Below are 27,851 nucleotides of genomic sequence, written 5' to 3' on the forward strand. Positions count from 1 at the left end.
CGAAGAGCAAGCCATGCAAATAGAAACTATAAAGACCAAATCTATTTCATTAATTGTATTAAAATGTAGTCCACATTCAAATTTATCTTTGTAAATGATGGAGAGTAATAGTGTGGATATTCTAAAGCTGTAGAAAATACAAAGCCTTTATATTGAATTTAAATTTGATTGTAAGATTTTGTAGTCAGCAAGATTTAGCTAAAGCAAAATCAAAATTACAGTACTTTGCATTCCCATAACAGATACCAAGCCAACAAGGACAGGTGGCCCAGAATTAGAATGTAGTTATGTAACATTGAAAGTTGATTTACTGAGTAAATGAAATAATATGTATAAACCATTTTGCAGAGTTCTGAGCACACACTAATTTCTTATTAATTATTTCTCTCCATATCCTTTCCTTTCCTCGCTTACTGAGAGAACAAAAAGATCATGTTCTTAACCAATTTCTTCAAGTGGATTGTTGGGCCACGGAAATAAGGAAACATTTGGAATGAACTCAATTTTTTTGCTTAATTAAAACTGTACCTCAACACTTTCATCTGTTTGTGTGTACTGTTCCTAGTTGATTAGTCTAAGCTGAAATTCCCCTGATAGCAAGAATATGACATTTAATTAAATCAGCTATATACCAAAATATTTTTCAGCTGTAGGTTTATGTTGTTTTTCAGCAGATCCAAATTTTTATTGTACTTTATGTCCCAGCCAGATAGTGGACAGTTTTATGAATTTAATCGGTACTTTTCTTAATCACGTCTATTCCCTTGAGGGTTCAGAATTTCTGATTGTTAGAAAAAATTGTAATTAATGCCTAAAACTACTTGCTATTTCTGTAAATGACAAGAAAATTTTTTTTAAACAATGACTTTGGATTCTTCCTGTATGTTTCTTGCTGATAGTTTTATGTAATAATCCCTTCCGGATCTAGTAGCAATGTAAAAAAATGTGTAAATTGATAATGTACATGGCATTAACTAGGTACAAATTCAAAATAAAGATCTAAAACTCTTCTACACATTGCACGTTTTTCTGTCTCCATGAATAGAAACATCCCTCTGTGCATAATGATAAAATACCAATTTGTGGAAGTTTTATGGTTTTTTTTTTTCATGCGGAAATAGTATACAGTACAACCAGAATGATTCAACAGGTTCTTGAAAGCAATCTTACAGAATATTTTAGTGACTATACCTTCATATGCCTTATACCCTCATACATTTATGTAATATAACTAGAGATTACAACTTGGCAATGCAATTCCATTTTGTTAAATGAAAGCAGTAATCAGGCAGACGTAACATAAGCATAATGTATCAAGTAAAATTAAGTCAATCTTTAGTTTCTTAGTTCACAGTAACATTTTGAATGTACTTAGAATTTCTTTTGCCCTCCAAGTTTCATCTGGGTTGCTGTGTCTTAGTTCAATAGGTGTTTCTATGTCAGAACATCTATTAGCATCAGCCTAATTGTTGATAGGGATCTGAGAATGGTAATTTTTCTTCCTGTGCCAGCTGCAAAATAAAAATAAATACGGAAGATATTTTATAAGTGTTACAAAAATATTGTTTTTGCATTTTACAAAAAGAAAACAATTCTACTTATATATAAATATTGTCTCTCATTATATAGAGTTTAAATAATGTAAATATCACACTCTTATCTAGAGAATAACTACGTGGAAAGGAAAGAACTAGCTATGATTTTGGTTCCACTTGTATCTATGTTAGTCACTTATGCAGATGACTGTTTTATGGTACTTTTATGTCATTAGAGTTTTTTAAACATTTTCTTTGAAAAGAAATTGTTGCTTATTACTAAAAGCAGAACTTACTTTCAAGAGGGATCTGTAATATTTTATGCCACATTGAATGATTTGGGAATGTTATGATGACTTATAACTTATATTTCCTTCTTTCTTTTCTTTATTCAGCTGTGCAAGGATCAAGTGTTATTTTCCGAACAGTGGAGGTCACATTACATAAAGAAGGCAATACCTTTGGTTTTGTAATACGAGGTAGGTGTTGGTTAGAAAAATGTACATTAAAAAAAATTACTTCCATAGGTTTTCGGGGAACAGGTGGTCTTTGGGTATTTTGTTACATGAATAAGTTATTTAGTGGTGATTTGTGAGATTTTGGTGTACCCATCACCCAAACAGTTTACACTGAACCCAATTCATAGCCTTTTATTCCTCACCCCCTTCTCCCTTCCCCCTGCCAGGGTCCCAAAAATCTCTTGTATCATTCTTAGGTATTTGCATCCTCATAGCTTCGCTTCTACCTACTAGTGAGAACATACGATGTTTGATTTTCCATTCCTGAGTTACTTTCACTTAAAATAATGGTCTCCAATACCTTCAGGTTGCTGCAAATGCCATTAATTCATTTCTTTTTATGGCTGAGTAATATTTTATTGTATATGTATACCACAGTTTCCTTATCCACTAGTTGATTGATAGGCATTTGGGCTGGTTCCATATTTTTGCAATTGCAAATTGTGCTGCTATAAATATGCATGTGCAAGTATCTTTTTCATACAATGACTTCTTTTCTTCTGGGTAGATACCCAGGAGTGGGATTGCTGGATCAAATGGTAGTTCTTTTTTGTTCTGTAAGGAATCTCCACACTGTTTTCCCTACTGGTTGTGCTGGTTTACATTCTCTCCAGCAGTGTAGAAATGTGCCCTTTTCACTGCATCCATGTCAACATCTATAATTTTTTTTATGTTTTGATTATAGCCATTCCTGTGGGAATAAGATGGCACCACACTGTAGTTTTGATTTGGATTTCCCTGATCGTTAGTGATGTTGAGCATGTTTTCATATGTTTGTTGGCCATGTGTGTATCTTCTTTGAGAATTGTCTATTCATGTCCATAGCCCACTTTTTGATGGGATTGTTTTTTGCTTGCTAATTTCTTTGAGTTCCCTGTAGATTCTAGTCCTTTGTTGGATGTATAGATTCTAAAGATTGTTTCTCACAATGTGGGGTAGAAAGATCTTCTATTCTTTAAATAAATGCAACAATGAATGGTAATAAAAGTAGAAACCAAGTGTGGCTCTATTTTTGGTTCATGATACAGAGCAAAAAGCCATTTATAAACTTTGTCAATTCAGTCATCCTATACTTTCAACATGTCTTTTTTCTTTCCTTTTATATTTTTCTATATCACTGAATCAAAAATGTTGATTAGTATGGCTTGATTTGATTTAATACACTAGAATTAAGGGATTTTATTTAAATAAATTTCTCCAGAAACACATTTTGTTATTGTAGCTTTATGAAAATGGATCAAAGATTCTAATCTCTTGGGTACTTATGTGCTTCAGCTCAAGTCATCATATTATAGTATGGCATTGATAAGAACAATTTCAGGTGACTCCACCTTGTCATAAAACTACCAATTCTAAAGTATAATTCTTTCTTTCATTATATTTTCTTACGAGCAATTTTTTAAAATTTTTTTATTTTTTTATTTTTTATTTATTTTTTTTTTATTGCATTTTAGGTTTTGGGGTACATGTGCAGAACATGCAAGACAGTTGCATAGGTGCACACATGGCAGTGTGTTTTGCTTGCATTATCCCCTTTTCACCCACATTTGGTATTTCTCCCCAGGCTATCCCTCCCCATCTCCCCCTCCCACTGGCCCTCCCCTGTTCCCCCCAATAGACCCCAGTGTTTAGTACTCCCCTCTCTGTGTCCATGTGTTCTCATTTTTCATCACCCGCCTATGAGTGAGAATATGCGGTGTTTCATTTTCTGTTCTTGTGTCAGTTTGCTGAGGATGATGTTCTCCAGATTCATCCATGTCCCTACAAACGACACAAACTCATCATTTCTGATTGCTGCATAATATTCCATGGTGTATATGTGCCACATTTTCCCAATTCAGTCTATCATCAATGGGCATTTGGGTTGATTCCAGGTCTTTGCTATTGTAAACAGTGCTGCAATGAACATTCGTGTGCATGTGTCCTTATAGTAGAATGATTTATAGTCCTTTCGATATATACCCAGTAATGGGATTGCTGGGTCAAATGGAATTTCTATTTCTAAGGCCTTGAGGAATCGCCACACTGTCTTCCACAATGGTTGAACTAATTTACACTCCCACCAACAGTGTAAAAGTGTTCCTTTTTCTCCACATCCTCTCCAGCATCTGTTGTCTCCAGATTTTTTAATGATCGCCATTCTAACTGGCGTGAGATGGTATCTCAATGTGGTTTTGATTTGCATCTCTCTGATGACCAGTGACGATGAGCATTTTTTCATATGATTGTTGGCCTCATGTATGTCTTCTTTCATAAAGTGTCTGTTCATATCCTTTGCCCAATTTTGAATGGGCTTGTTTGTTTTTTTCCTGTAAATCTGTTTGAGTTCTTTGTAAATTCTGGATATCAGCCCTTTGTCAGATGGGTGAACTGCAAAAATTTTTTCCCATTCTGTTGGTTGCCGATTCACTCTAGTGACTGTTTCTTTTGCTGTGCAGAAGCTGTGGAGTTTCATTAGGTCCCATTTGTCTATTTTGGATTTAGTTGCCAATGCTTTTGGTGTTTTATTCATGAAGTCCTTGCCTACTCCTATGTCCTGGATGGTTTTGCCTAGATTTCCTTCTAGGGTTTTTATGGTTCCAGGTCTTATGTTTAAGTCTTTAATCCATCCGGAGTTAATTTTAGTGTAAGGTGTAAGGAAGGGGTCCAGTATCTGCATTCTGCACATGGCCAGCCAGTTTTCCCAACACCATTTATTAAACAGGGAATCCTTTCCCCATTGCTTGTTTTTGTCAGGTTTATCAAAGAGTGTATGGTTGTAGATATCTTGTGTTGCCTCCGATGCCTCTGTTTTCTTCCATTGGTCTATATCTCTGTTTTGGTACCAGTACCATGCTGTTTTGATTACTGTAGCCTTGTAGTATAGTTTGAAATCCGGTAGTGTGATGCCCCCCACTGTGTTCTTTTTGCTTAGAATTGACTTGGCTATGCGGGCTCTCTTTTGGTTCCATATGAAGTTCATGGTGGTTTTTTCCAGTTCTGTGAAGAAAGTCAATGGTAGCTTGATGGGGATAGCGCTTATTCTGTAAATTACTTTGGACAGTGTAGCCATTTTCACGATATTAATTCTTCCTAACCATGAACATGGAATGTTTCTCCATCTGTTTGTGTCCTCTCTTATTTCATTGAGCAATGGTTTGTAGTTTTCCTTGAAGAGGTCCCCTACGTTCCTTGTGAGTTGTATTCCTAGGTATTTTATTCTTTTTGTAGCAATTGTGAATGGCAGTTCATTCTTGATTTGGCTTTCTTTAACTCTGTTATTGGTGTAGAAAAATGCTTGTGATTTTTGCACACTGATTTTATTTCCTGAGACTTTGCTGAAGTTGCTTATCAGTTTTAGGAGTTTTTTGGCTGAGGCGATGGGGTCTTCTAGCTATACTATCATGTCGTCTGCAAATAGAGACAATTTGCCTTCCTCCTTTTCTATTTGAATACCCTTTACTTCTTTTTCTTGCCTGATTGCTATGGCTAGAACTTCCAGTACTATATTGAATAGGAGTGGTGAAAGAGGGCATCCTTGTCTAGTGCCGGATTTCAAAGGGAATGCTTCCAGTTTTTGCCCATTCAGTATGATATTGGCTGTTGGTTTGTCATAAATAGCTTTTATTACTTTGAGATACGTTCCATCAATACCGAGTTTATTGAGGGTTTTTAGCATAAAGAGCTGTTGAATTTTGTCAAATGCCTTCTCTGCATCAATTGAGATAATCATGTGGTTTTTGTTTTTGTTTCTGTTCATGTGGTGAATTACGTTTATAGACTTGCGTATGTTGAACCAGCCTTGCATCCCCGGGATGAATCCTACTTGATCATGAGGAATAAGTTTTTTGATTTGCTGTTGCAATCGGCTTGCCAATATTTTATTGAAGATTTTTGCATCTATGTTCATCATGGATATTGGCCTGAAGTTTTCTTTTCTTGTTGGGTCTCTGCCGGATTTTGGTATCAGGATGATATTGGTCTCATAGAATGATTTGGGAAGGATTCCCTCTTTTTGGATTATTTGGAATAGTTTCAGAAGAAATGGTACCAGCTCCTCTTTGTGTGTCTGGTAGAATTTGGCTGTGAACCCGTCTGGACCTGGGCTTTTTTTGTGTGGTAGGCTCTTAATTGCTGCCTCAACTTCTGACCTTGTTATTAGTCTATTCATAATTTCAGCTTCCTCCTGGTTTAGGCTTGGGAGGACACAGGAGTCCAGGAATTTATCCATTTCTTCCAGGTTTACTAGTTTATGCGCATAGAGTTGTTTGTAATATTCTCTGATGATGGTTTGAATTTCTGTGGAATCTGTGGTGATTTCCCCTTTATCGTTTTTTATTGCATCTATTTGGTTGTTCTCTCTTTTCTTTTTAATCAATCTGGCTAGTGGTCTGTCTATTTTGTTGATCTTCTCAAAAAACCAGCTCTTGGATTTATTGATTTTTTAGAGGGCTTTTCGTGTCTCAATCTCCTTCAGTTCAGCTCTGATCTTAGTTATTTCTTGTCTTCTGCTGGGTTTTGAGTTTTTTTGATCTTGCTCCTCTAGCTCTTTCCATTTTGATGATAGGGTGTCAATTTTGGATCTCTCCATTCTTCTCATATGGGCACTTATTGCTATATACTTTCCTCTAGAGACTGCTTTAAATGTGTCCCAGAGATTCTGGCATGTTGTGTCTTCGTTCTCATTTGTTTCGAAGAACTTCTTTATTTCTGCCTTCATTTCATTGTTTATCCAGTCAACATTCAAGAGCCAGTTGTTCAGTTTCCATGAAGCTGTGCGGTTCTGAGTTGGTTTCTGAATTCTGAGTTCTAACTTTATTGCAGTATGGTCTGAGAGACTGTTTGTTATGATTTCAGTTGTTTTGCATTTGCTGAGGAGTGCTTTACTTCCAACTATGTGGTCAATTTTAGAGTAGGTGTGATGTGGTGCTGAGAAGAATGTATATTCTGTGGATTTGGGGTGGAGAGTTCTGGAAATGTCTATCAGGTTTGCTTGTTCCAGGTCTGAGTTCAAGCCCTGGATATCCTTGTTGATTTTCTGTCTGGTTGATCTGTCTAATATTGAAAGTGGAGTGTTAAAGTCTCCCACTGTTATTGTGTGGGAGTCTAAGTCTCTTTGTAGGTCATTAAGAACTTGCCTTATGTATCTGGGTGCTCCTGTATTGGGTCCATATATGTTTAGGATCATTAGCTCTTCTTGTTGTATCGATTTTTTTACCATTATGTAATGTCCTTCCTTGTCTCTTTTGATCTTTGTTGCTTTAAAGTCTATTTTATCAGAGATGAGAATTGCAACTCCTGCTTTTTTTTGCTCTCCATTTGCTTGGTAAATCTTCCTCCATCCCTTTATTTTGAGCCTTTGTGTATCCTTGCATGTGAGATGGGTTTCCTGGATACAGCACACTGATGGGTTTTGGGTTTTTATCCAATTTGCCAGTCTGTGTCTCTTGATTTGTGCATTTCGTCCATTTACCTTTAGGGTTAATATTGTTATGTGTGAATTTGATACTGCCATTTTCATGCTAGCTGGCTGTTTTGCCCGTTAGTTGTTGTAGATTCTTCATTATGTTGATGCTCTTTAGCATTTAGTGTGATTTTGGAATGGCTGGTACTGGTTGTTCCTTTCTATGTGTAGTGCCTCTTTCAGGAGCTCTTGTAAAGCAGGCCTGGTGGTGACAAAATCTCTGAGTACTTGCTTGTTCACAAAGGATTTTATTTTTCCTTCACTTATGAAGCTCAGTTTGGATGGATATGAAATTCTGGGTTGAAAGTTTTTTTCTTTAAGGATGTCGAATATTGGCCCCCACTCTCTTCTGGCTTTTACTGTTTCTGCCGAGAGATCTGCTGTGAGTCTGATGGGCTTCCCTTTGTGGGTGACCCGACCTTTCTCTCTGGCTGCCCTTAGTATTTTCTCCTTTATTTCAACCTTGTTGAATCTGATGATTATGTGCCTTGGGGTTGCTCTTCTTGCGGAAGATCTTTTTGGTGTTCTCTGTATTTCCTGCATTTGAGTGTTGGCCTGTCTTGCTAGGTGGTGGAAATTTTTCTGGATAATGTCCTGAAGAGTATTTTCCAGCTTTTATTCATTCTCTTCGTCACATTCTGGTACACCTATCAAACGTGGGTTAGGTCTCTTCACATAGTCCCACATTTCTTGGAGACTTTGTTCATTCCTTTTTGCGCTTTTTTCTCTGATCTTGGTTTCTCGTTTTATTTCATTGAGTTGATCTTCGACTTCAGATATTCTTTCTTCTGCTTGTTCAATTCGGCTATTGAAACTTGTGTTTGCTTCGCAAAGTTCTTGTATTGTGTTTTTCAGCTCCTTTAATTCATTCATATTCCTCTCTAAGTTATCCATTCTTGTTATTATTTCCTCAATTCTTTTTTCATATCTTTTTTTCAAGGTTTTTAGTTTCTTTGCATTGATTTAAAACATGTTCTTTTAGCTCACAATAGTTTCTCATTATCCACTTTCTGAAGTCTAATTCTGTCATTTCATCACAGTCATTCTCCGTCCAGCTTTGTTCCCTTGTTGGTGAGGAGTTTTGGTTCTTTCTAGGAGGCGAGGTGTTCTGGTTTCGGGTGTTTTCCTCCTTTTTGCGCTGGTTTCTTCCCATCTTTGTGGATTTATCCACCTGTCGTCTGTGTAGTTGCTGACTTTTCAATTGGGTCTCTGAATGGACACCCAGATTGTTGATGATGAAGTATTTCTGTTACTTGGTTTTCCTTCTACCAGTCTAGCCCCTTCGCTGTATGACTGCTGAGGTCTGCTCCAGGCCCTGCTTGTCTGGGGTGCACCTATAGCAGCTGCAGAACAGTGAGGGATGCTATCAGTTTCTTTTTCTGCTATCTTTGTCCCAGCATGATGCCTGCCAAATGTCAGTCTTTTGGATATAGAGGGGTCAGGGAGTTGCTTGAAGAGACAGTCTGTACTTTATAGGAGCTCAATTGCTGAGCTGTGAGCTCTGTTATTCATTCAGGGCTGTTAGGCTGCTATGTTTAATTCTGCTGCAACAGAACTCATAAAAAAAACCCTTTTATTCTCAGATGCTCTGTCTGGGGGGTTTGGGGCTTTATTTTTGAGTGTCCGTTGTGCTGTTCTGCCCAGCTAGGAGGCAGTCTAGTCACTATTTGCCTGCCGATGCTCTGTCTTGCTGGTGTGAGGTTCGCCCTGTTGCTGCAGGTTCTGCCCTTCTGATGCAGTCTCCGCCCTGCTGCCACGGGCTACGCCCTGCGGCAGAGTCTCTCTGTTGTACCGGGTTGCCTCGGCAACAGCAGGCTGCGTCAGCAATGGGCGTGTACCTCAGTAGGGGCTGATTGCCTCAGTAATTGCAGATGCCCGTCTTCCACGGAGCTGCGCTTTCAGGGAACCTCTCCACCGGGGGCATTTGGAATCCCCGTTTTGTTTGTCACGCTGCGCTACCCCAAACGCTGTGTCCCTGGAATCTCCTTGGCTGGCTCACTGTCCAAGTCCCGTTCAGTCTCAAGTTCAGCCCTCTCAAGTCTCAGATTGCTGGTTCAACAGGGCACCCGGACCAGTGCGCTTTGTGCAGAGCGCTGTGGAGCGCCGCTGCGCTACAGCGCAGGCCGCTGCCACACCGGCTGCCGGCTACCCCAGCCAAAACCTCTGCCTGGCGTCCCGCATCTCTTTTATACCTGGGAATTTCCCCGTTCTGTGGGCTACAAAGATCCCTCTGGAAATGCGGCCCTGACTCACCCTCTCCGTGCATCCACCCAGAGCTTCAATCCTGGGTTGTTCTCACAGCGCCATCTTGAGTCCTCCTCTCTTACTAGCAATTTTATTCCTTTAATATGATGCCTATGTTAACAACTCTTAATCCCCAATATGACAGTGAGGTTCAATATGGAGCTATATAAACACCAGGGATTTTTTTTTCTTTTTCTGTCTAACTTTTATCTCAGATTCAAGTGGTAGATGTTCAGGTTTGTTATATGGGGGATTGCATGCGATGGGGGTTTGAGGTACAAATAATTTTGTCATCCAGGTAATCATCATCATAGTCAATAGGTAGTTTTTTCATCCTCATCCTCTTCCCACCCTCCATCCTCCAATAGGCCCCAGTGTCTGTTGTTTTATTCTTTGTGACCATGTGTACTCAATTCTTAGCTCCACTTATAAGTAAGAACATGCAGTATTTCCACTATCAGGAATGTTTTAACAGTTCACATTTCTTGATTGTTTTGTCTTCACCTGTAATATTTTGTACTTCACCAGAGTAAAAATTCTTTCAAAATCATTAAAGCATTAATTAAAATTAAGCACTTAATAAATATATATGCATCAAAGAATAAAGAAGATATGGATACTTGTACAAATTTGTCTTAAGTGATTGAGTTTTAAATAGTAGCTTTCATTCTGTGCCAGTCACTTAGCAAATCAATCAATCAAATGTTTATTAAGCACATGTCAACATGTCATCATGGAGGAAAGCAGTATGGAGTCATAAGACAAGACCCCAATCTACAGGGAATTTAAGACATAAGTTGATAGAGTGCTCAAGTGAGTAGTAGAGAGGATAGGGAACTAGGAACTCATTGAGAAATTTAGACTTGGAGTTATTACATTTTTCTGACCAAGGCCTATTTTTAGGTGGAGCAACAGAGCCCAAGATCATTTACCTAACCATTCCTGAATTTCTGTTTAAAATAACTAGATGAATATAATGAAAAGTCACTGTACAAGCAATTTTTGGCTGAAGGGTGATATATACAAATCTGTTTTGTAATATAAATATGAAAGAGAAGTTTCTTGAATCACATGCATACGAGCCTAATTATTGAAACACTATACTGAAAAATACTGTTGTTGTAGATATCCATTGGTAGTGACTATATGGTTAGTCAATAACAAATCAAATTAATAATGAAAGAACTTAATCAAGAGTAACTTATCAAGAAGTAAACAGAATAGAAGCAATTGAAATGCACAACCATCTCAAGATAACTGATGATGTAATGTTAGTAAAACATCTTTCCCACAGTTTGCAGAAATTTCAACTATCTGTATGTATGCCCAGGAGTTTTATGATATGAGTTTAGAATACTGCCTGATATTAGAGGCACTTAATAAATGAATGACTTAATGTTGCCTAGATGTGTGTGGACATCAGACTTCATAGTATTATTGTGATTTTTAAAACCTTAGTTACAATAACCAATATTAGTTAATGATGACCAGATTTTTGTAGGTCTTAATTCCTTTAATATGTTGGTTGAACATAAAAGTTTTTAGAATCTTGCATAATTTCTCAATGAGAATCAAACAATTTCTATTTTTAGATTAGTTTGAGGTCCATCTGGAGGATTTTCTTCTGCTCAAAAGGTAGTCTCTACCTATCACTTAATCACTGGTTAATCAGAATGAGAAAGTGCTATGAGTAAATATTAGCATGGCAGATAAGATATTTTGGCATAGATGGGATTTGAGCTAAACTTAGATCAATAGAAAATACCAGGAGAGTCTGGAAAAAGAAGATATTGCTGATGGAGCTTACCTATTTAGTATGGGAGAATTTCCTCTTAACCTGTTAGAAAGGAACTTGCAACATTAAGCCATTAGCTGATGAATTCACAAGTTCTAAAACCTTATTCCCTAAATGATAGAACCTTGCATCCATAGAATAAAAATGATGTTCTGGCCTAAACCTTGGAGTGTTAAATTTCAGTTAATGCAAGCAAGCCAGAGGAGATGAGTTGGGCTGATAGGAAAGGCACTCTGCCACTGAGTTGCTTTTCACTTTTAGACAAGGAAACACTCTCTAGTCGTTCTCACTTGTAAAATTGTAGGCAAGCCTAGTCATTTAACACATTTATGTTAAATGACTGCTTGATATTCAACAATGCTGCTTGATATTCAGATTTGGTCTGTACTGTGGCCCTGGCATTGATATTTTCAAAAAGCATCCCGATTGATACTAATGTGCAGCCAGGATTGAGAATATCACTGGTCTCCGAGTGGTTCCTATTTTGCCTTGCTGCTATAAACTTCTAGAGCCTAAGTGAATCACACAGGAAACTGGTTCATTACAAATAACAGTAAAATGCCACATATAAAGAAATATAGAACTGTCTCATGCTTTAACAAGCATTCGATATTACATATTGAAATTGGTCAATACAAACCAAATGGAAAGATTTCTTGCTATCTTTGGCCCCCATCCTTTTCTCAATCAGTGTTTCTTTGGAGAAAAGCAAATCTATCCTTTATGATCACCTTGCTAAAGCAAAATCATTTAACAGTATTTACATAAATATGGGTAAGTATTTGTGGTAACTTTGTCATAATTTTCATTTTAAAAAGTTTTTTTCTGAGAAAGTGGTGAATTTCCTATTTTAAAGAGGAATTTCTAAAGAATCTAAACATAATGAAAGAATAAAATACTGATAAAATATTGAATGAGAACTTTTACCAGTCAGTCACACTAAACATATCACTTGTCACAGCAGTGAGCACAAAAGAAGCATTTGCCTTCCTCAGAACTGCGAATGCCTTTTCATTTTTCTCTTAGGTTCTTTTCTGTAAGTTGACCTTTCGGCCTGTTCCAGGTTTGAGAACTGTCTGTCTGTTCTATCAGGCAAACATGAAGGGAGCAATAGTTGACAAAAGCTTTATATTTATCAGATATTAAAAAACTAGAGACTTCCTAGATGGACAGTCAGTATGGTAATGTACAAAGAAATCAGGTCACATGAAGATTAGGTAAGGAAACTGGCTTTATTCATCATTAAGAAGGTGAGATTTAGCAGGCATATAATCTCTGTTTTCAACTTTCAGCAAAACATTTTTGTAAAAGAGAGCATACATTTTCATTTTACTGCTCAGGATCATAGAACAAAGTTGCAGGAAGAGAGAGATCATTTAAATATTAGGAAGAACTTTCTAACACTCCTAGTGTCCAGAAGTGGAGTGAGCAGACTCAAATCTAGTAAGTAGACCAGCACCAGTGCATTTCATGCAGAGGCTGGGGGAGCACAGATTAAGGAAATTGTACAAAAGGGTCCTGGATGAAAAAGAGAATTTATAATAAATTACCTTCCATCTTGAAACATCTATGTTTCTATGAATTTTTGTGGAGAAATTTTTCTAACAGAATATTAAAATCTACATTCAAGCATTGCAGCTGGCTTGACGCAGTCTGAAAAATTTGCCCAAATTGTTTGAACACCTCACTTTTAATGAGAGCCACTTGGTCAGGATTTTTTTCTTTGCTTCCTTATTTTATTTTATTTTCATTTTTATTGTATTTTAGGTTTGGGGGTACATGTAAAGAACATGCAAGATAGTTGCATAGGTACACACGTGGCAGTGTGATTTGCTGCCTTCCTCCCCTTCACCTATATCTGCCATTTCTCCCCATGCTATCTCTCCCCAACTCCCCACCCCCCACTGTCCCTCCCCTATTCCCCCCCAACCGACCCCTGTGTGTGTACTCCCCTCCCTGTGTCCATGGGTTCTAATTGTTCAACACCCACCTATGAGTGAGAACATGCGGTATTTCATTTTTTGTTCTTGTATCAGTTTGCTGAGAATGATGCTCTCCAGGTTCATCCATGTCCCTACAAAGGAAACGAACTCATTGTTTTTTATTGCTGCATAATATTCCATGGTGTATATGTGCCACATTTTCCCTGTCCAGTCTATCATCGATGGGCATTTGGGTAGGCTCCAGGTCTTTGCTATTGTAAACAGTGCTGCAATGAACATTCGTGTTCATGTGTCCTTATAGTAGAACGATTTATAGTCCTTTGGATATACATCCAGTAATGGGATTGCTGGATCAAATGAAATTTCTATTTCTAGGTTCTTGAGGAATTGCCACACTGTCTTCCACAATGGTTGAACTAATTTACCCTCCACCAGCAGTGTAAAAGTGTTCCTATTTCTCCACATTCTCTCCAGTATCTGTTGTCTCCAGATTTTTTAATGATCGCCATTCTAACTGGCATGAGATGGTGTCTCAATGTAGTTTTGATTTGCATTTCTCTAATGGCCAGTGATGATGAGCATTTTTTCATATGTTTGGTGGCCTCATGTATGTCTTCTTTTGTAAAGTGTCTGTTCATATCCTTTGCCCACTTTCGAATAGGCTTGTTTGTTTTTTTCTTGTAAATCTGTTTTAGCTTTTTGTAAATTCTGGATATCAGCCCTTTGTCAGATGGGTAAACTGCAAAAATTCTTTCTCATTCTGTTGGTTGCCGATTCACTCTAAAGACTGTTTCTTTTACCCTGCAGAAGCTGCGGAGTTTGATTATGTCCCATTTGTCTATTTTGACTTTTGTTGCCAATGCTTTTGGTGTTTTGGTCATTTGCCTAGATTTTCTTCTAGAGTTTTTATGTTGTTGGGTCTTATGTTTAAGTCTTTAATCCATCTGGAGTTAATTTTAGTGTAAGGTGTCAGGAAGGGGTCTAGTTTCTGCTTTCTGCACATAGCTAGCCAGTTTTCCCAACATCATTTATTCAACAGGGAATCCTTTCCCTATTGCTTGTTGTTGTCAGGTTTATCCAAGATTGTATGGTTGTAGATATGTTGTGTTGCCTCCGAGGTCTCTGTTCTGGTCAATATATCTCTGTTTTGGTACCAGTACCATGCTGTTTTGATTACTGTAGCCTTGTAGTATAGTTTGAAGTTCGGTAGTGTGATGCCTCCCGCTGTGTTCTTTTTGCTTAGAATTGACTTGGCTATGTGGGCTCTCTTTTGGTTCCATATGAAGTTTAAGGTGGTTTTTTCCAGTTCTGTGAAGAAGGTCATTGGTAGCTTGATGGGGATAGTGTTGAATCTTTAAATTTCTTTGGGCAGTATGGCCATTTTCATGATATTGATTCTTCCTAACCATGAACAAGGAATTTTTCTCCATCTGTTTGTGTCCTCTCTTATTTGATTGAGCAGTGGTTTGTGTTGAAGAGGTCCTTTACAGTCCTTGTTAGTTGTATTCCTAGGTATTTTCTTCTCTTTGTAGCAATTGTGAATGTCAGTTCGTTCTTGATTTGGCTCTCTTTAAGTCTATTATTGGTGTATAGGAATGCTTGTGATTTTTGCACGTTGATTTTGTATCCTGAGACTTTGCTGAAGTTGCTTATCAGTTTTAGGAGATTTTGGGCTGAGTCGATGGGGTCTTGTAGATATGCCATCATGTCATCTGCAAATAGAGACAATTTGACTTCCACCTTTCCTATTTGAATACCCTTTATTTCTTTTTCTTGCCTGATTGCTCTGGCTAGAACTTCCAGTACTATATTGAATAGGAGTGGTGAGAGAGGGCATCCTTGTCTAGTGCCTGATTTCAGAGAGAATGCTTCCAGTTTTTGCCCATTCAGTATGATATTGGCTGTTGGTTTGTCATAAATAGCTTTTATTATTTTGAGGTACGTTTAAGCAATACTGAGTTTATTGAGGGTTTTTAGCATAAAGGGCCGTTGAATTTTGTCAAAGGTCTTCTCTGCATCAGTTGAGATAATCATGTGGCTTTTGTCTTTGGTTCGGTTTATGTGGTGAATTACGTTTATAGACTTGCATATGTTGAACCAGTGTTGCATCGCCAGGATGAATCCTACTTGATCATGGTGGATAAGCTTTTTGATATGCTGTTGCAATCGGCTTTCCAGTATTTTATTGAAGATTTTTGCATCTGTGTTCATCATGGATATTGGCCTGAAGTCTTCTTTTCTTGCTGAGTCTCTCTGCCAGGTTGTGGTATCAGGATGATGTTGGTCTCATAAAATGATTTGGAAGGATTCCCTCTTTTTGGATTATTTGGAATAGTTTCAGAGGGAATGGTAATAGTTCCTCTTTGTGTGTCAGGTAGAATTCGGCTGTGAACCGATTTGGACCTGGGCTTTTTTTGTGTGGTAGGCTCTTAATTGCTTCCTCCATTTCAGATCTTGTTATTGGTCTATTCATGGTTTTGACTATTTCTTGGTTTAGGCTTGAGAGGAGGCAAGTGTCCAGGAATTTATCCATTTCTTCCAGGTTTACTAGTTTATGTGCATAGAGTTGTTTGTAATAATCTCTGATGATGTTTTGAATTTCTGTGCAATCTGTGGTGATTTCACCTTTATTGTTTTTAATTACATCTATTTGGTTATTCTCTCTTGTCTTTTTTATTAATCTGGCTAGTAGTCTGTCTATTTTGTTGATCTTTTCGAAAAACAAGCTCCTGGATTTATTGATTTTTTGAAGGGTTTAATGTGTCTCTATCTCCTTCAATTCTGCTCTGATCTTAGTTATTTCTTATCTTCTGCTAGGTTTTGAGTTTTTTTGGTCTTGCTTCTCTAGCTCTTTCAATTTTGAAGATAGGGTGTCAATTTTGGATCTCTCCACTCTTCTCATATGGGCACTTATTGCTATGTATTTTCCTCTAGAGACTGCTTTAAATGTGTCTCAGGGATTCTGGTAGGATGTGTCTTCGTTCTCGTTGGTTTCAAAGAACTTCTTTATTTCTGCCTTCATTTCATTGTTTATCCAGTCAACATTCAAGAGCCAGTTGTTCAGTTTCCATGAAGCTTTGCTGTTCTGAGTTACTTTCTGAATATTGAGTTCTAACTTGATTGCACTATGATCTGAGAGACTGTTTATGATTTCAGTTGTTTTGCATTTGCTGAGGAGTGCTTTACTTCCAATTATGTGGTCAATTTTAGAGTAGGTGTGATGTGGTGCTGAGAAGAATGTATATTCTGTGGATTTTGGGTGGAGAGTTCTGCAAATGTCTATCAGGTTTGCTTGTTCCAGGTCTGAGTTCAAGCCCTGGATATCCTTGTTGATTTACTGTCTGGTTGATCTGTCTAATATTGACAGTGGAGTGTTAAAGTCTCCACTGTTATTGTGTGGGAGTCTAAGTCCCTTTGTAAGTCGTTAAGAACTTGCCTTTGTATCTGGGTGCTCCTGTATTGAGTCCATATATATTTAGGATCGTTAGCTCTTCTTGTTTTACCGATCCTTTTACCATTATGTAATGACCTTCTTTGTCTCTTTTGATCTTTGCTGCTTTAAAGTCTATTTTATCAGAGATGAGAATTGCAACTCCTGCTTTTTTTTTGCTCTCCATTTGCTTGGTAAATCTTCCTCCATCCCTTTATTTTGAGCCTTTGTGTATCCTTGCATGGGAGATGGGTTTCCTAAATACAGCACACTGATGGGTTTTGGTTTTTTATCCAATTTGCCAGTCTGTGTCTTTCGATTGGTGCATTTAGTCCATTTACATTTAGGGTTAATATTGTTATGTGTGAATTTGATACTGCCATTTGATGCTAGCTGGCTGTTTTGCCCATTAGTTGATGCAGATTCTTTATTTTGTTGATGCTATTTAGCATTTGGTATGTTTTTGGAGTGGTTGGTACTGGTTGTTCATTTCTATGTTTAGTGCCTCTTTCAACAGCTCTTGTAAAGCAGTCCTGGTGGTGACAAAATCTCTGAGTACTTGCTTGTTCGCAAAGGATTTTATTTTTCCTTCACTTATGAAGCGTAGTTTGGCTGGATATGAAATTCTGGGTTGAAAGTTCTTTTCTTTGAGAATGTTGTATATTGGCCCTTACTCTCTTCTAGCCTGTACAGTTTCTGCTGAGAGATCTGCTGTGAGTCTGATGGGCTTCCTTTTGTGAGTAACCCGACCTTTCTTTCTGGCTGCCCTTAGCATTTTCTCCTTCATTTCAACCCTGGGGAATCTGAAAATTATGTGCCTTGGGGTTGCTCTTCTTGTGAAATATCTTTATGGTGTTCTCTATATTTCCTGGGCTTGAATATTGGCTTGCCTTGCTAGGTTGGGGAAGTTTTTCTGGATAATATCTTGAAGAGTATTTTCCAGCTTGGATTTATTCTCTTCGTCACATTCAGGTACATCTATTAAATGTAGATTAGGTCTTTTTACATAGTCCCATGTTTCTTGGAGACTTTGTTCCTTCCTTTTTGTGCTTTTTTCTCTAATCTTTCCTTCTCTTTTTATTTCATTGAGTTGATCTTCAACCTCTGATATCATTTCTTCTGCTTGGTCAATTCGGCTGTCAAAACTTGTGCATGCTTCGTGAAGTTTTCGTGTTGTGTTTTTCAGCTCCATCAATTCACTCATATTATTCTCAAAGTTGTCCATACTTTTTATCATTTCATCAAATCTTTTTTCAAGGTTGTTAGTTTCTTTGCATTGGGTTAGAACATTTTCTTTTAGCTCACGGAAGTTTCTCATTACCCACCTTCTGAAGTCTGATTCTGTCATTTCATCACATCATTCTCCATCCAGCTTTGTTCCCTTGCTGGTAATGAGTTGTGATCCCTTGTAGGAGGAGAGGTGTTCTGGTTTTGGCTGTTTTCCTCCTTTTTGCATTTGTTTCTTCCCATATTTTTGGATTTATCCACCTGTCGTCTGTGTAGTTGCTTATTTTCAGATTGGGTCTCTGCTTGGACATCTAGATTGTTGATGATGAAGTTATTTCTGGTTCTTAGTTTTTCTTCTAACAGTCTGGCCCCTCTGCTGTAGGACTGCTGAGGTCTACTCCAGGCCCTGCTTGCCTGGGGATCACCTGCAGCAGCTGCAACAGCTTCTTCTGCTAACTTTGTCCCAGAATGATGCCTGCCAAATATCAGTCTGATCAGTCCTTTGTGAGGTGACTCTTTGGATATACAGGGGTCAGGGAGCTGCTTGAGGAGCTCAAAATGCTGAGCTGTGAGCTCCATTGTTTATTCAGAGCTGCTAGGCAGGTACGTCTGCTGTAGCAGAACTCATAAACCCCATTTTTTTCCCCTGGTGCTGTGTCCCGGGGTGTTAGGGCTTTATTTATGAGTTTCCCTTGTGCTGCTGCCTTTTTTTTCAGGGCTGCCCTGCCCTGCAAGGAGGCAGCCTTGTCACTATCTGCCTGCAGAGGCTTTGCTGAGCTGCTGTGGGCTGTGCCCTGCTGCCATGTGACCTTCCCTGCAGTTTTTTTATATGGGTGTGGTTAGAACTGCCTCGGCAATTGTGGCCCGTCTCCTTAATGGCAGACTTTCTCTGTTATGGCAGGTTGCCTCGGCAACGGCAGGTTGCTTCAGCAATGGCTGGCTGCCTCAGCACTGGCGGACTACCTCTGTAGGGGTGATGTGCCTAGGTAATGGTGGACGCCCCTCCCCCACCCAGCTGGACCATCCCGGGTTCAGCTGTGCTTGCTGTGAAACTCTCAACCCCGAGCTTTTCCAATTGCTGTTTTTTGTTGTTGATGTTGTTTTTGTGGGGGTGGGACCTGCTGTGCCTGATCACCTGGCTCCCTGCCTCAGAGCCCCCCCCCTTTTTTTTTAAGTTGAATGGTTGCCTCTCTCCCAAGTGTTCCAGTTGCCTGCTGAAAGGGCGCCAGGATCTGTGTGATTTCCCATGCGGTGACCCAGTGCGTCAGCTGAAACAATGGCACTGAGATTCATGGTGCTTTTTCTGCCCGGGAATCTCCTGTCCTGGCCCTCTGTTTTGGTCCCATTTAATCAGATGAATGGGCAACTCTGCCTTCCCGGAGCTCCAATTGCCAGCTTAAAAGGACAACCAGACCAGTGTATTTTGTATGGAAGGGCACTGGCAAAACAGCTGCGCTGGCCAAAACAGCCATGCTGGTGACCCCTGGGGCTTCTCTGCCTGGGAATCTCCTGGTCTGTGGGCAATAAAGATCCATCAGGAAATGTAGCATCCACTCACCCTCTGCACTTTCACTGGGAGCTGCAATCCTGAGCGCTTCCTACACGGCCATCTTGGTTCACCTCCTGCTTCCTTTTTTAATACTAGGAGTTTTCTTTTATTTTGGTTTTTGTTTCTTTTATATCGGGTTGTAGACCTACTCACCAGTATTTTAGATCAGTTTGATTGCCACCAGATATACACATCTGTACTGTATAACTGACAGCTGCTCAAATCGGGCCAGTACTTGATGTAATTGATTGATCCTCTTGCCATACCAGTTAAATACTTCATGTTTTACCTGGTTACAGCCATATATTTATTGAAAGGTGGAAAAATGATAACTTCAAAAATATATTCTATATAAAATGAGCAAGACCTTTAAGGCTTTTGTATGCCTCAAGGAAAATTTTACATATTTTCTTTTGTACATCAAGTAGGACATTTCTCAGCTGGTATCTTGTAGGTGAATTTTTTAAATGTCAACAATGAAAGCATTTTTAAGCTCTATTCCCTTTCTTTGCTAGGGGGAGCACATGATGATAGAAATAAATCTCGTCCAGTTGTGATAACATGTGTTCGTCCCGGAGGGCCTGCTGACAGGTAAACTTTATCTTTCTATGTCACTACCCAAAATAGAATAAATAAAGCTGGGGACTTTGGCCATAGAAGTTGATAAATTGAAAATTTACAGTAAAATGTAGGCATTAAACAAACATGTTACAATGTGAAAACTGAGAGTCTGAGCTATGGAATCAGAAAAAGTAAGGTTTGCCTCTAGATTTTATACTTACTACACTATATCTTTGTCAGGTGACTTAACATTGAACTCAATTTCCACCACCATTGGAAATTTAGATAATAATACCTACCTTTCAGAGCTGTTCAGTGTTATCAAAGATTGGAGATATATAATGCCTTGCAGGGAGTCTGGCACAGGGGAGGCACTTACAGAAGGCACCTGACTCTTTTAAGGCAAACACTGGAAATGCATCTTTTTCCATTGCTAAGCTCTCAGCCTGGACAGATAGGTGATGGTGGTGACATTTGTACCATTCTCAACATTCTTATCATTATTAGTGTTACCTTTTGATAGGGGCTATGTAGGTCAGACTGGAAGTGACTTTTAGTAAAATGGAAGACATTTCATCAGTCTCTAGAGTTTTCTCTTCTTTGCATTTCTCTTCCTTGCTAATTCCAATATGGGAAGGGCAAGTGCATTCAACTTTCCTATTATAAGCCTTGTAGGACCCCAAGTAAACTCACAACTTAGGTGGCTCTGGAGATACTCATCTATGTGTTAGGTTCCCACAGCAAAAGTTGATTCTAGAATGAAGGGGGAACAGAACTGCTGCCATTAGAGATTGTTGAAGGGGAGGAGGAAAATGCACTGATTCTTCCTGTCTCTCTGTTTCAGACCAGGATAAACTTAAACACCTTTGTTAAGAGATAGAAATAATAATGATAACCATTATTAATTAAGCACTTACTATGTGCCAGGAACTGTTCTGAGTGTTTTCCAGTCACTATCTTATTTTACCCTTACAATCACCCTCTAAATGAGGTCTTTGTATCCACATTTACAGATGACAAAACTGCGGCCCAGTGTGGCTAAGTGATTTGCAAGTGAGTAAGTGAAAGAACTGGGGAAGGAATTCAGGTTTCTTTTTCTTTGAAACTCATATGGTTAGCTCACTTTTAAGAAAGATGATATTTAATATAAAATTAGAAAATGGGAAAGCACTGGTTTCTTACTTGTGCTGAAGTATATTTGCTTTTGCAGCAGGTAGCAAAACATCCAAGAACTTCCCCTTTTCCCTTCTCATGTGTCTCTGATGAATCGCTCTTCCTGAAGCAAATTAGAATGTTTTCATTTCTTATTAATCTTCAGAGTTGGAGTTGACAAAAATGTCAAAACATAGGCTATAAGCTTGTGAGTGGCATACTGATATTACCAAATTAATTTAGAATTCAAGGAAATATGAAAATTTAAGAAAAAAATAGGACCCCAAAGATGTAGAGACTGATTTAGGTGAAAGATGTTTATTTCAAACGTCATTGATTATTCTTTTCAAATCCTAAATGTATAGTCCCACCTTTTGATCTTCTCATTTTTGTGCCCCTCCCTGAGCCAGGCCACCCTGGCTGTGGGTGTCACTTTTGTGGTGTCACTGAAGTCCTGAGTCATCTCTTAAGGCCTTGAGTGTCTGTGGTCACAGCAGGGAGAATAGTATTTGCCTGCCTCTTCCAGGGAATGTGAGATTGAATCAATTTAATGATTGCCAAATGGCCTTATAAATCAGTAGGGAAATTTATGGACAAGGGATATTTCTCACCAGCAGTTCCTTTTTTGCTAGAGTTTACTGGTAATAATTTGAGTGAAATTAGCAGGCCTTTCTGCTTACTTGACTTTGGGAAAATAGGTGAATACTATTTTCTGGGCTCTAATAAATCAGTTTTAGACATTTAGACAAAAACCTAGAAGATGGAAAATGTGCCCTTCTTACTTTTATACTCCAAGAATTACCTGTGGGTAGCTAGGTTTTTGCTAATGTGTAGTTATTTTCTTATTACTGATTTTCATATGATGGCAATTTTCTGTTCAGGGTTACCTCTTTATACTCTTACTGTCACACTTGATGCTTAAAATGAATGCAAATGGGATGGATGGCAGAATGTGTGTGACAAAACGAATTTGGCTAAGTGACTATTAATACCAAGCCTCATTATGCTAAATTAATAAAGACTGTTCCTTTATTCTCCCTTCAGAGAGGGCACGATCAAACCTGGTGACAGGTTGCTCAGTGTGGATGGAATTCGGCTTCTTGGAACCACACATGCTGAAGCCATGAGTATTCTTAAACAATGTGGACAAGAAGCAACACTGCTGATAGAATATGATGTCTCAGTAATGGGTATGTTCAAGTCCTAAGAGTGTGATCTCTAAGCTCTAGGACGTTGCCGTCTGTCCCTGATAAACCATTTTGGATTAAGTATATATTGTCATGCCTTCCTGGAGCAGAGAGAATTCATAAATATGTATCATTTTACTCTGAGTTCAGGAAGATGTGAGTGGCTATAGTTTTCAGTGATGTAGAGTTCTTAGGTCAATAAGTTCCACCAGTGTTTTACCTAGCAATCAGCTCTTCTATGTGGATTACCCTTTGGCAGCAAAGTGTTTTTCCCCTCCAAATCACAAAAATAGTATTAATAACTTAAGGATTGGTACTTGTTTTTATTACCTAGGGACTGACAGCAGTAAGCAATTCCTTTCCTTCTTTTGTAACTTCACCATATGAAGCCAGCTAATCAAAATAATACAAATGTCCATTAATTGAATCATCATATTTAGGGGTAAGGAAAATAAAGGAGATGTAGCATCATTGATTAAAATTAAAAGTTGAGTGCTGTTTTCTTTTTTAAAATTATGATTCTAATAGAAAAAAACTCTTTCTATACTCATAGTGAAACTGACAAGATATTCTCATGTGGCTTTTAAATGTTAGGAGAGCCAACGTTTTGTGTAATATTGACTAAGGCAGAAAAATTATGAGAGAATGAATTGGAACTTGAAACTGAAGCTTAAATCATGCTGTGACTACACCTTACAAGTATCAGAGTCAATTAGGTGACCTGGCTTTACCAGCCAGTTTTATGCTTGTGAAATGTAGCTGAGAAGAGACTTATTGTATAACTGCATATTTCTTTATTTCTCTTCTGTATGACTCATACATAACAGATAACAGTATTGTATGAGAGTATTCTTAATTTCTTTGCTGGCCTGGAATGTCTGGAGAGCATGAGGTTTCCTAATGGGAAAGTATGAAACTCAAGGAGTTTTTAGAAGGGTAAATGATGTGGTATGCCCTTGATGTGGAAAGTTAATGAATGAATATTCCCTCCCTTACTTTCCTCCTTCCTTTTCCTCTCTCCTTTTTTCTCTCCATCCTTGTTTCCCTCCTTTCTTTCGCTCTTCCTTGTGTTATATGTTTTTAAATTAGATGTCAAATTAGATTAATTGGGTTCTGTTTGGAACTCTATTAATTTCTAGGTATTAATTTGGAGCATACGATTTGATTTCCCTGTGCCTTATTTGTCAAATTGGGGACTAGCATCCCTATTATAAAGGCAATTATGAAGATAAATGAAGATTACATAAGTAAGCTATGTTTTAAGTGATGAGACAAGTGGATTGTTAACATTAAAAATTGAAGCAGATATTTGACATCTAACTCATTTGTTCAGTCTACAAACACTTATTTAACTAAATGACAGGGACCAAGAATAAGAGGTAAACAAAATAGACTGGTGCCTGCTCTTATGAATCTTCCCATGGATAAAAAGAACAAATAGTAAACAAGAATATTACCAAACAAATAAACTCATAAAGTATGATCATTGCGATAAAGGGCATCTGTTTTTTGTAAAATCTTTTCTCAGTAGCTTATTTCCCTTTGAAGTTATTTAGGGACTTTCATTGTGATGGCCTTCTATCACTCTTACATAAAGCTGAGTAGATACAACAATTTCAATTACAAACTTAAGATCTTAAATTAGATAAAGAACAATAGTTCAGTAGTGTATGTACATATCACTATCAGCATTTTGGTGAAAACCATCCAACAAGTCTCTGGAAAGTTCCAAAGCTTCCCACATCTTCTGTCTTCTTCTGAGCCCCCCAAACTGTTCCAACCTCTGCCCGTTACCGAGTTCCAAAGTCACTTCCACATTTTCAAGTATCTTTATAGCAGTGCCCCATTTCTTTTGATACCAATTTTCTGTATTTGTCTATTTTCACACATCTCTAAAGAACTACCTGAGACTGGGTAATTTATAATGAAAAGAGGTTTAATTGACTCACAGTTCTGCATGACTGGGGAGGCCTCAAACACTTGTAATCCTGGCAGAAGACAAAGGAGAAGCAAGGCATATATTACATGACAGCAGGAGGGAGAGAGAGAGAGTGTGCGTGTGTGTGTGTGTGTGTGTGTGTCTGTGTGTGTGTGTATGTGTAGGGAGTCACTATTATACAAGGAGATTCTTCTCACAGAATTGTGCTCTCCAGAGGAAGGTGACTGGTAATGAAGGGATAATCATATGGTAATAAGATGCTATGTTAGCTAAGAACCCAGATATACTTGAATCTTGCCCCAGACAAATTACTGGGGCCTTTTCGTAACCAGTGAGACATGCCTGTGGCTTTGGTTTTACTTTCATTAACAATACTTTGATTTATTTACATACTGTTACAAGTATACAAATCATTTCTTAGAAAATGTGTATGTGTGTGTGATGTATGTGTGTTAGTATGTGTGTGTACAGTATAGATATCAATACCTCAACCCTGGAATCAGGTATCTCTTCTTTTTTAGTAAAACTCAAATGATAAATTTTAGCAAATTCAGTGGTCTGTTTAGGAAAGCTTTTGAAACTATCAATTTTATTACCTAAAGTTGAATTTAGTCTGTGTTGACAGTTTAAGGACAATTTTTTGAAATAAGAAAGACTGAGAAAAATACGTTTGAAGAACAATTAAGAGTTCAATTTTGGATGCTGAGTTTGAGATGTCTGTCCATTATATAAGTGGAGATATGAGTTAAAAGTTGAGTATTTCAGGTGGAGTTCAGTACAGAGGTCAGGGCAGAAGATATAAATTTTTCAGTCACCATCACTTATATTGCAAGGCTAGATGAAACACATAGGGGAGAGAGCTTAGAGAGAGAAGAGAGAGCCCAAAGTACTGAGCTCTGAGACCATCCAGTAGTTACATCAGGAAGGTGAAGAGGACCCTGTAGAATAAATTGAGGAGGCCAATGCACTGATGGAGACAGTGAATCAAGGCAGAGCATGGAGTCACAGAGGCCAGATTTCTCCTGTGCAAAATGGTGGTAATTACATCGCCACACTCTCAAGTTGCCATGAGGAGCAAAAGGGTTAATGCGTGGCACATCATATGTGCTCAAGAAGTTGTGAACAAATTATTTTAAAGGTGTATGGGAAAAACCTTCACTTCAATATTTTTGAAATATATTACCAAATGATTGGGTCTGAGAGCCCTGTGGTTGGAAAAGTTATATAAAAGTATGAGGAAAGCATGAGCAACTTTTCTTTTTCTTCTTCTACTTTTAAGTTTAGAGGTATATACAGGATGTGGAGGTTTATTACATAGGAAACATGTGCCATGTGGTTTGCTGTACAGATCTACCCATCACCTAGGTATTAAGCTCAGCATTCATTAGCTCTTCTACCTGATGTTCTCCCTCCCCCAACTCCCCCAACAGGCCCCAGTGTGTGTTGTTCCCCTCCATGTGTCCATGTGTCTTATCATTTCGCTCACACTTATAAGTGAGAATATGCAGTGTTTGATTTTCTGTTCCTGCATTAGTTTGCTGAGGATAACAGCTTCCAGCTCCATCCATGTCCCTGCAAAGGACATGATCTCATTCCTTTTTATGGCTGCATTGTATTCCATAGTGCATGTGTACCACATTTTCTTTATCCAGTCTGTCATTGATAGGCATTTGGGTTGATTCCATGTCTTTGGAAAGCATGAACATCTAAGAAACAGACTTCAGAAAGCAATGACTGTAGTTAAAATACAGTGACTTTTAAAGTCAGACAAACTTGATTTTGGATCTTGGCTCTCTGTTGACTTTGGACAATATTTAACCTCTCCAAGCTTCAACTTTTCCATCTCTAAAATAGGGATGATAATAATACTTCTTCATATGATTGATGAAAAGTTGAAGTGAGTGAATACATGTAAACTGCTCACCTTAACAAACTGTTAGTAAATTAAATTGGCTCTTTTCATGCCCCATGTCTCTAAAATGAACCTCAAATCTCTCATTATGCTGGATTAAGATGCAGCTGATGGTTCACTCTGTGACAACATTGAATCATTGTTCAAATGATTTTTGTGTCCAAAAATCACATTTGGAAATGACATGTTCTGGATTATTTTATTTTCTAAAAGTTCATCAGAATACTTATTTTGCTTAAACCTTTGCTGAAATTATTTCTAAAATACATTTCTGAGAATATATATTAAGTTAGGTACTTGAGTCTTTGGTGGAGGAGCACACAATTATCTCAAGAACATTGTTCTGAACACCAATCCTTGGGCAGGTGTTATAGAGTCAAGAGATATATAAAATTGTGCCACATCTGTACTGACCTGTAACTTGCTCTGGATTTTTAAAATTATGTGAGTCTCTAATAATTGTTTATTTTATAACTTCCTTCCCTGGGAAGAAACACAGACAGCAGTAAATATTAAATTCTTGCTGGCTGAATTAAACGCTCACTATAGAGTAATTTAAACGAGAAACAGTTAATGTCTACAGTGATCCTAGTAGCTTTCAAATGTAATCAACAAATTATTGTAATTGATAATAAAGATAGAACAATAACTAAAACATTTTTCCCAAATGCCCTGAGCTTTTCCCACTCTTGTGCCCAATATCTAGTGTTCCTATGCACAAATTTTGCAAAACTATAGTACTGGCCCAGGTCAAATTCACCTCCCTCATTCATCCTGCTCTTAGTTGGATTATTCAGTTTCTCATTTTTCCTTTTGAGAGAGGAAGGAGCACTCTCTGTAATACTTTCTTGGTAACTCTTGAAAGTGTTTACATTTTACTTTGTCTTAATTATCCGTGTATTTTCTATTGTGCCACTAGTTTCTATAGACCCTTTGGGGACACTAACCAATCATCTTTACCTGTGTATTTTCATAACACCTCACCTGGAGCCCTCACATGTACATAGAAGGCACTTAAAGACAATTGTGAATTGAATAATATGTTCACCCACGGATTAGCTGTTCTTCTGATTCATCATCATTAAGTGGTATGTGTAGATTGTAGCACAACATCAGTGTTTATGCTACAGATTTGAAATGAAGTTACTACATGATTTCACCTTACATTGCACAGTGGCATGATGGATCATTCAATCACAATACCACTTAATTACCTATGATGTTTTTCTGAATTCCTATAAATCTCTGTCTTTCCCTTTAGCTGTTAGTTTCTTTGCTCAGCTTCAAACCATTCTTTTTGATCACCTAGATTATGCTAGCATCCAAAACCAAGAATACTGAGAAAGGTTTTTATCATTTCCTTATAAATGTCCTACCGTGTTAGCCAGGCATGGTAGCACCCACCTGTAGTCTTAG

General features: G+C 38.0%; 1 protein-coding gene across 24 annotated transcripts in view; it reads left to right on the forward strand.

Moving 5' to 3' along the window:
* GRIP1 (glutamate receptor interacting protein 1) overlaps nucleotides 1-27,851 on the forward strand; it is a 726,295-nt gene that overhangs the window by 535,009 nt on the left and 163,435 nt on the right. For all 24 annotated transcript variants that reach the window (XM_078336115.1, XM_078336116.1, XM_035256174.3 and 21 more), the window contains 3 exons: nucleotides 1,931-2,014; nucleotides 20,200-20,275; nucleotides 22,442-22,587. In XM_078336115.1, the coding sequence (XP_078192241.1) occupies nucleotides 1,931-2,014; nucleotides 20,200-20,275; nucleotides 22,442-22,587 (306 nt within the window). The remainder of the gene's footprint in view (nucleotides 1-1,930; nucleotides 2,015-20,199; nucleotides 20,276-22,441; nucleotides 22,588-27,851) is intronic.

The sequence above is a fragment of the Callithrix jacchus genome, chromosome 9, assembly GCF_049354715.1.
Source record: "Callithrix jacchus isolate 240 chromosome 9, calJac240_pri, whole genome shotgun sequence".
NCBI lineage: Eukaryota > Metazoa > Chordata > Mammalia > Primates > Cebidae > Callithrix > Callithrix jacchus.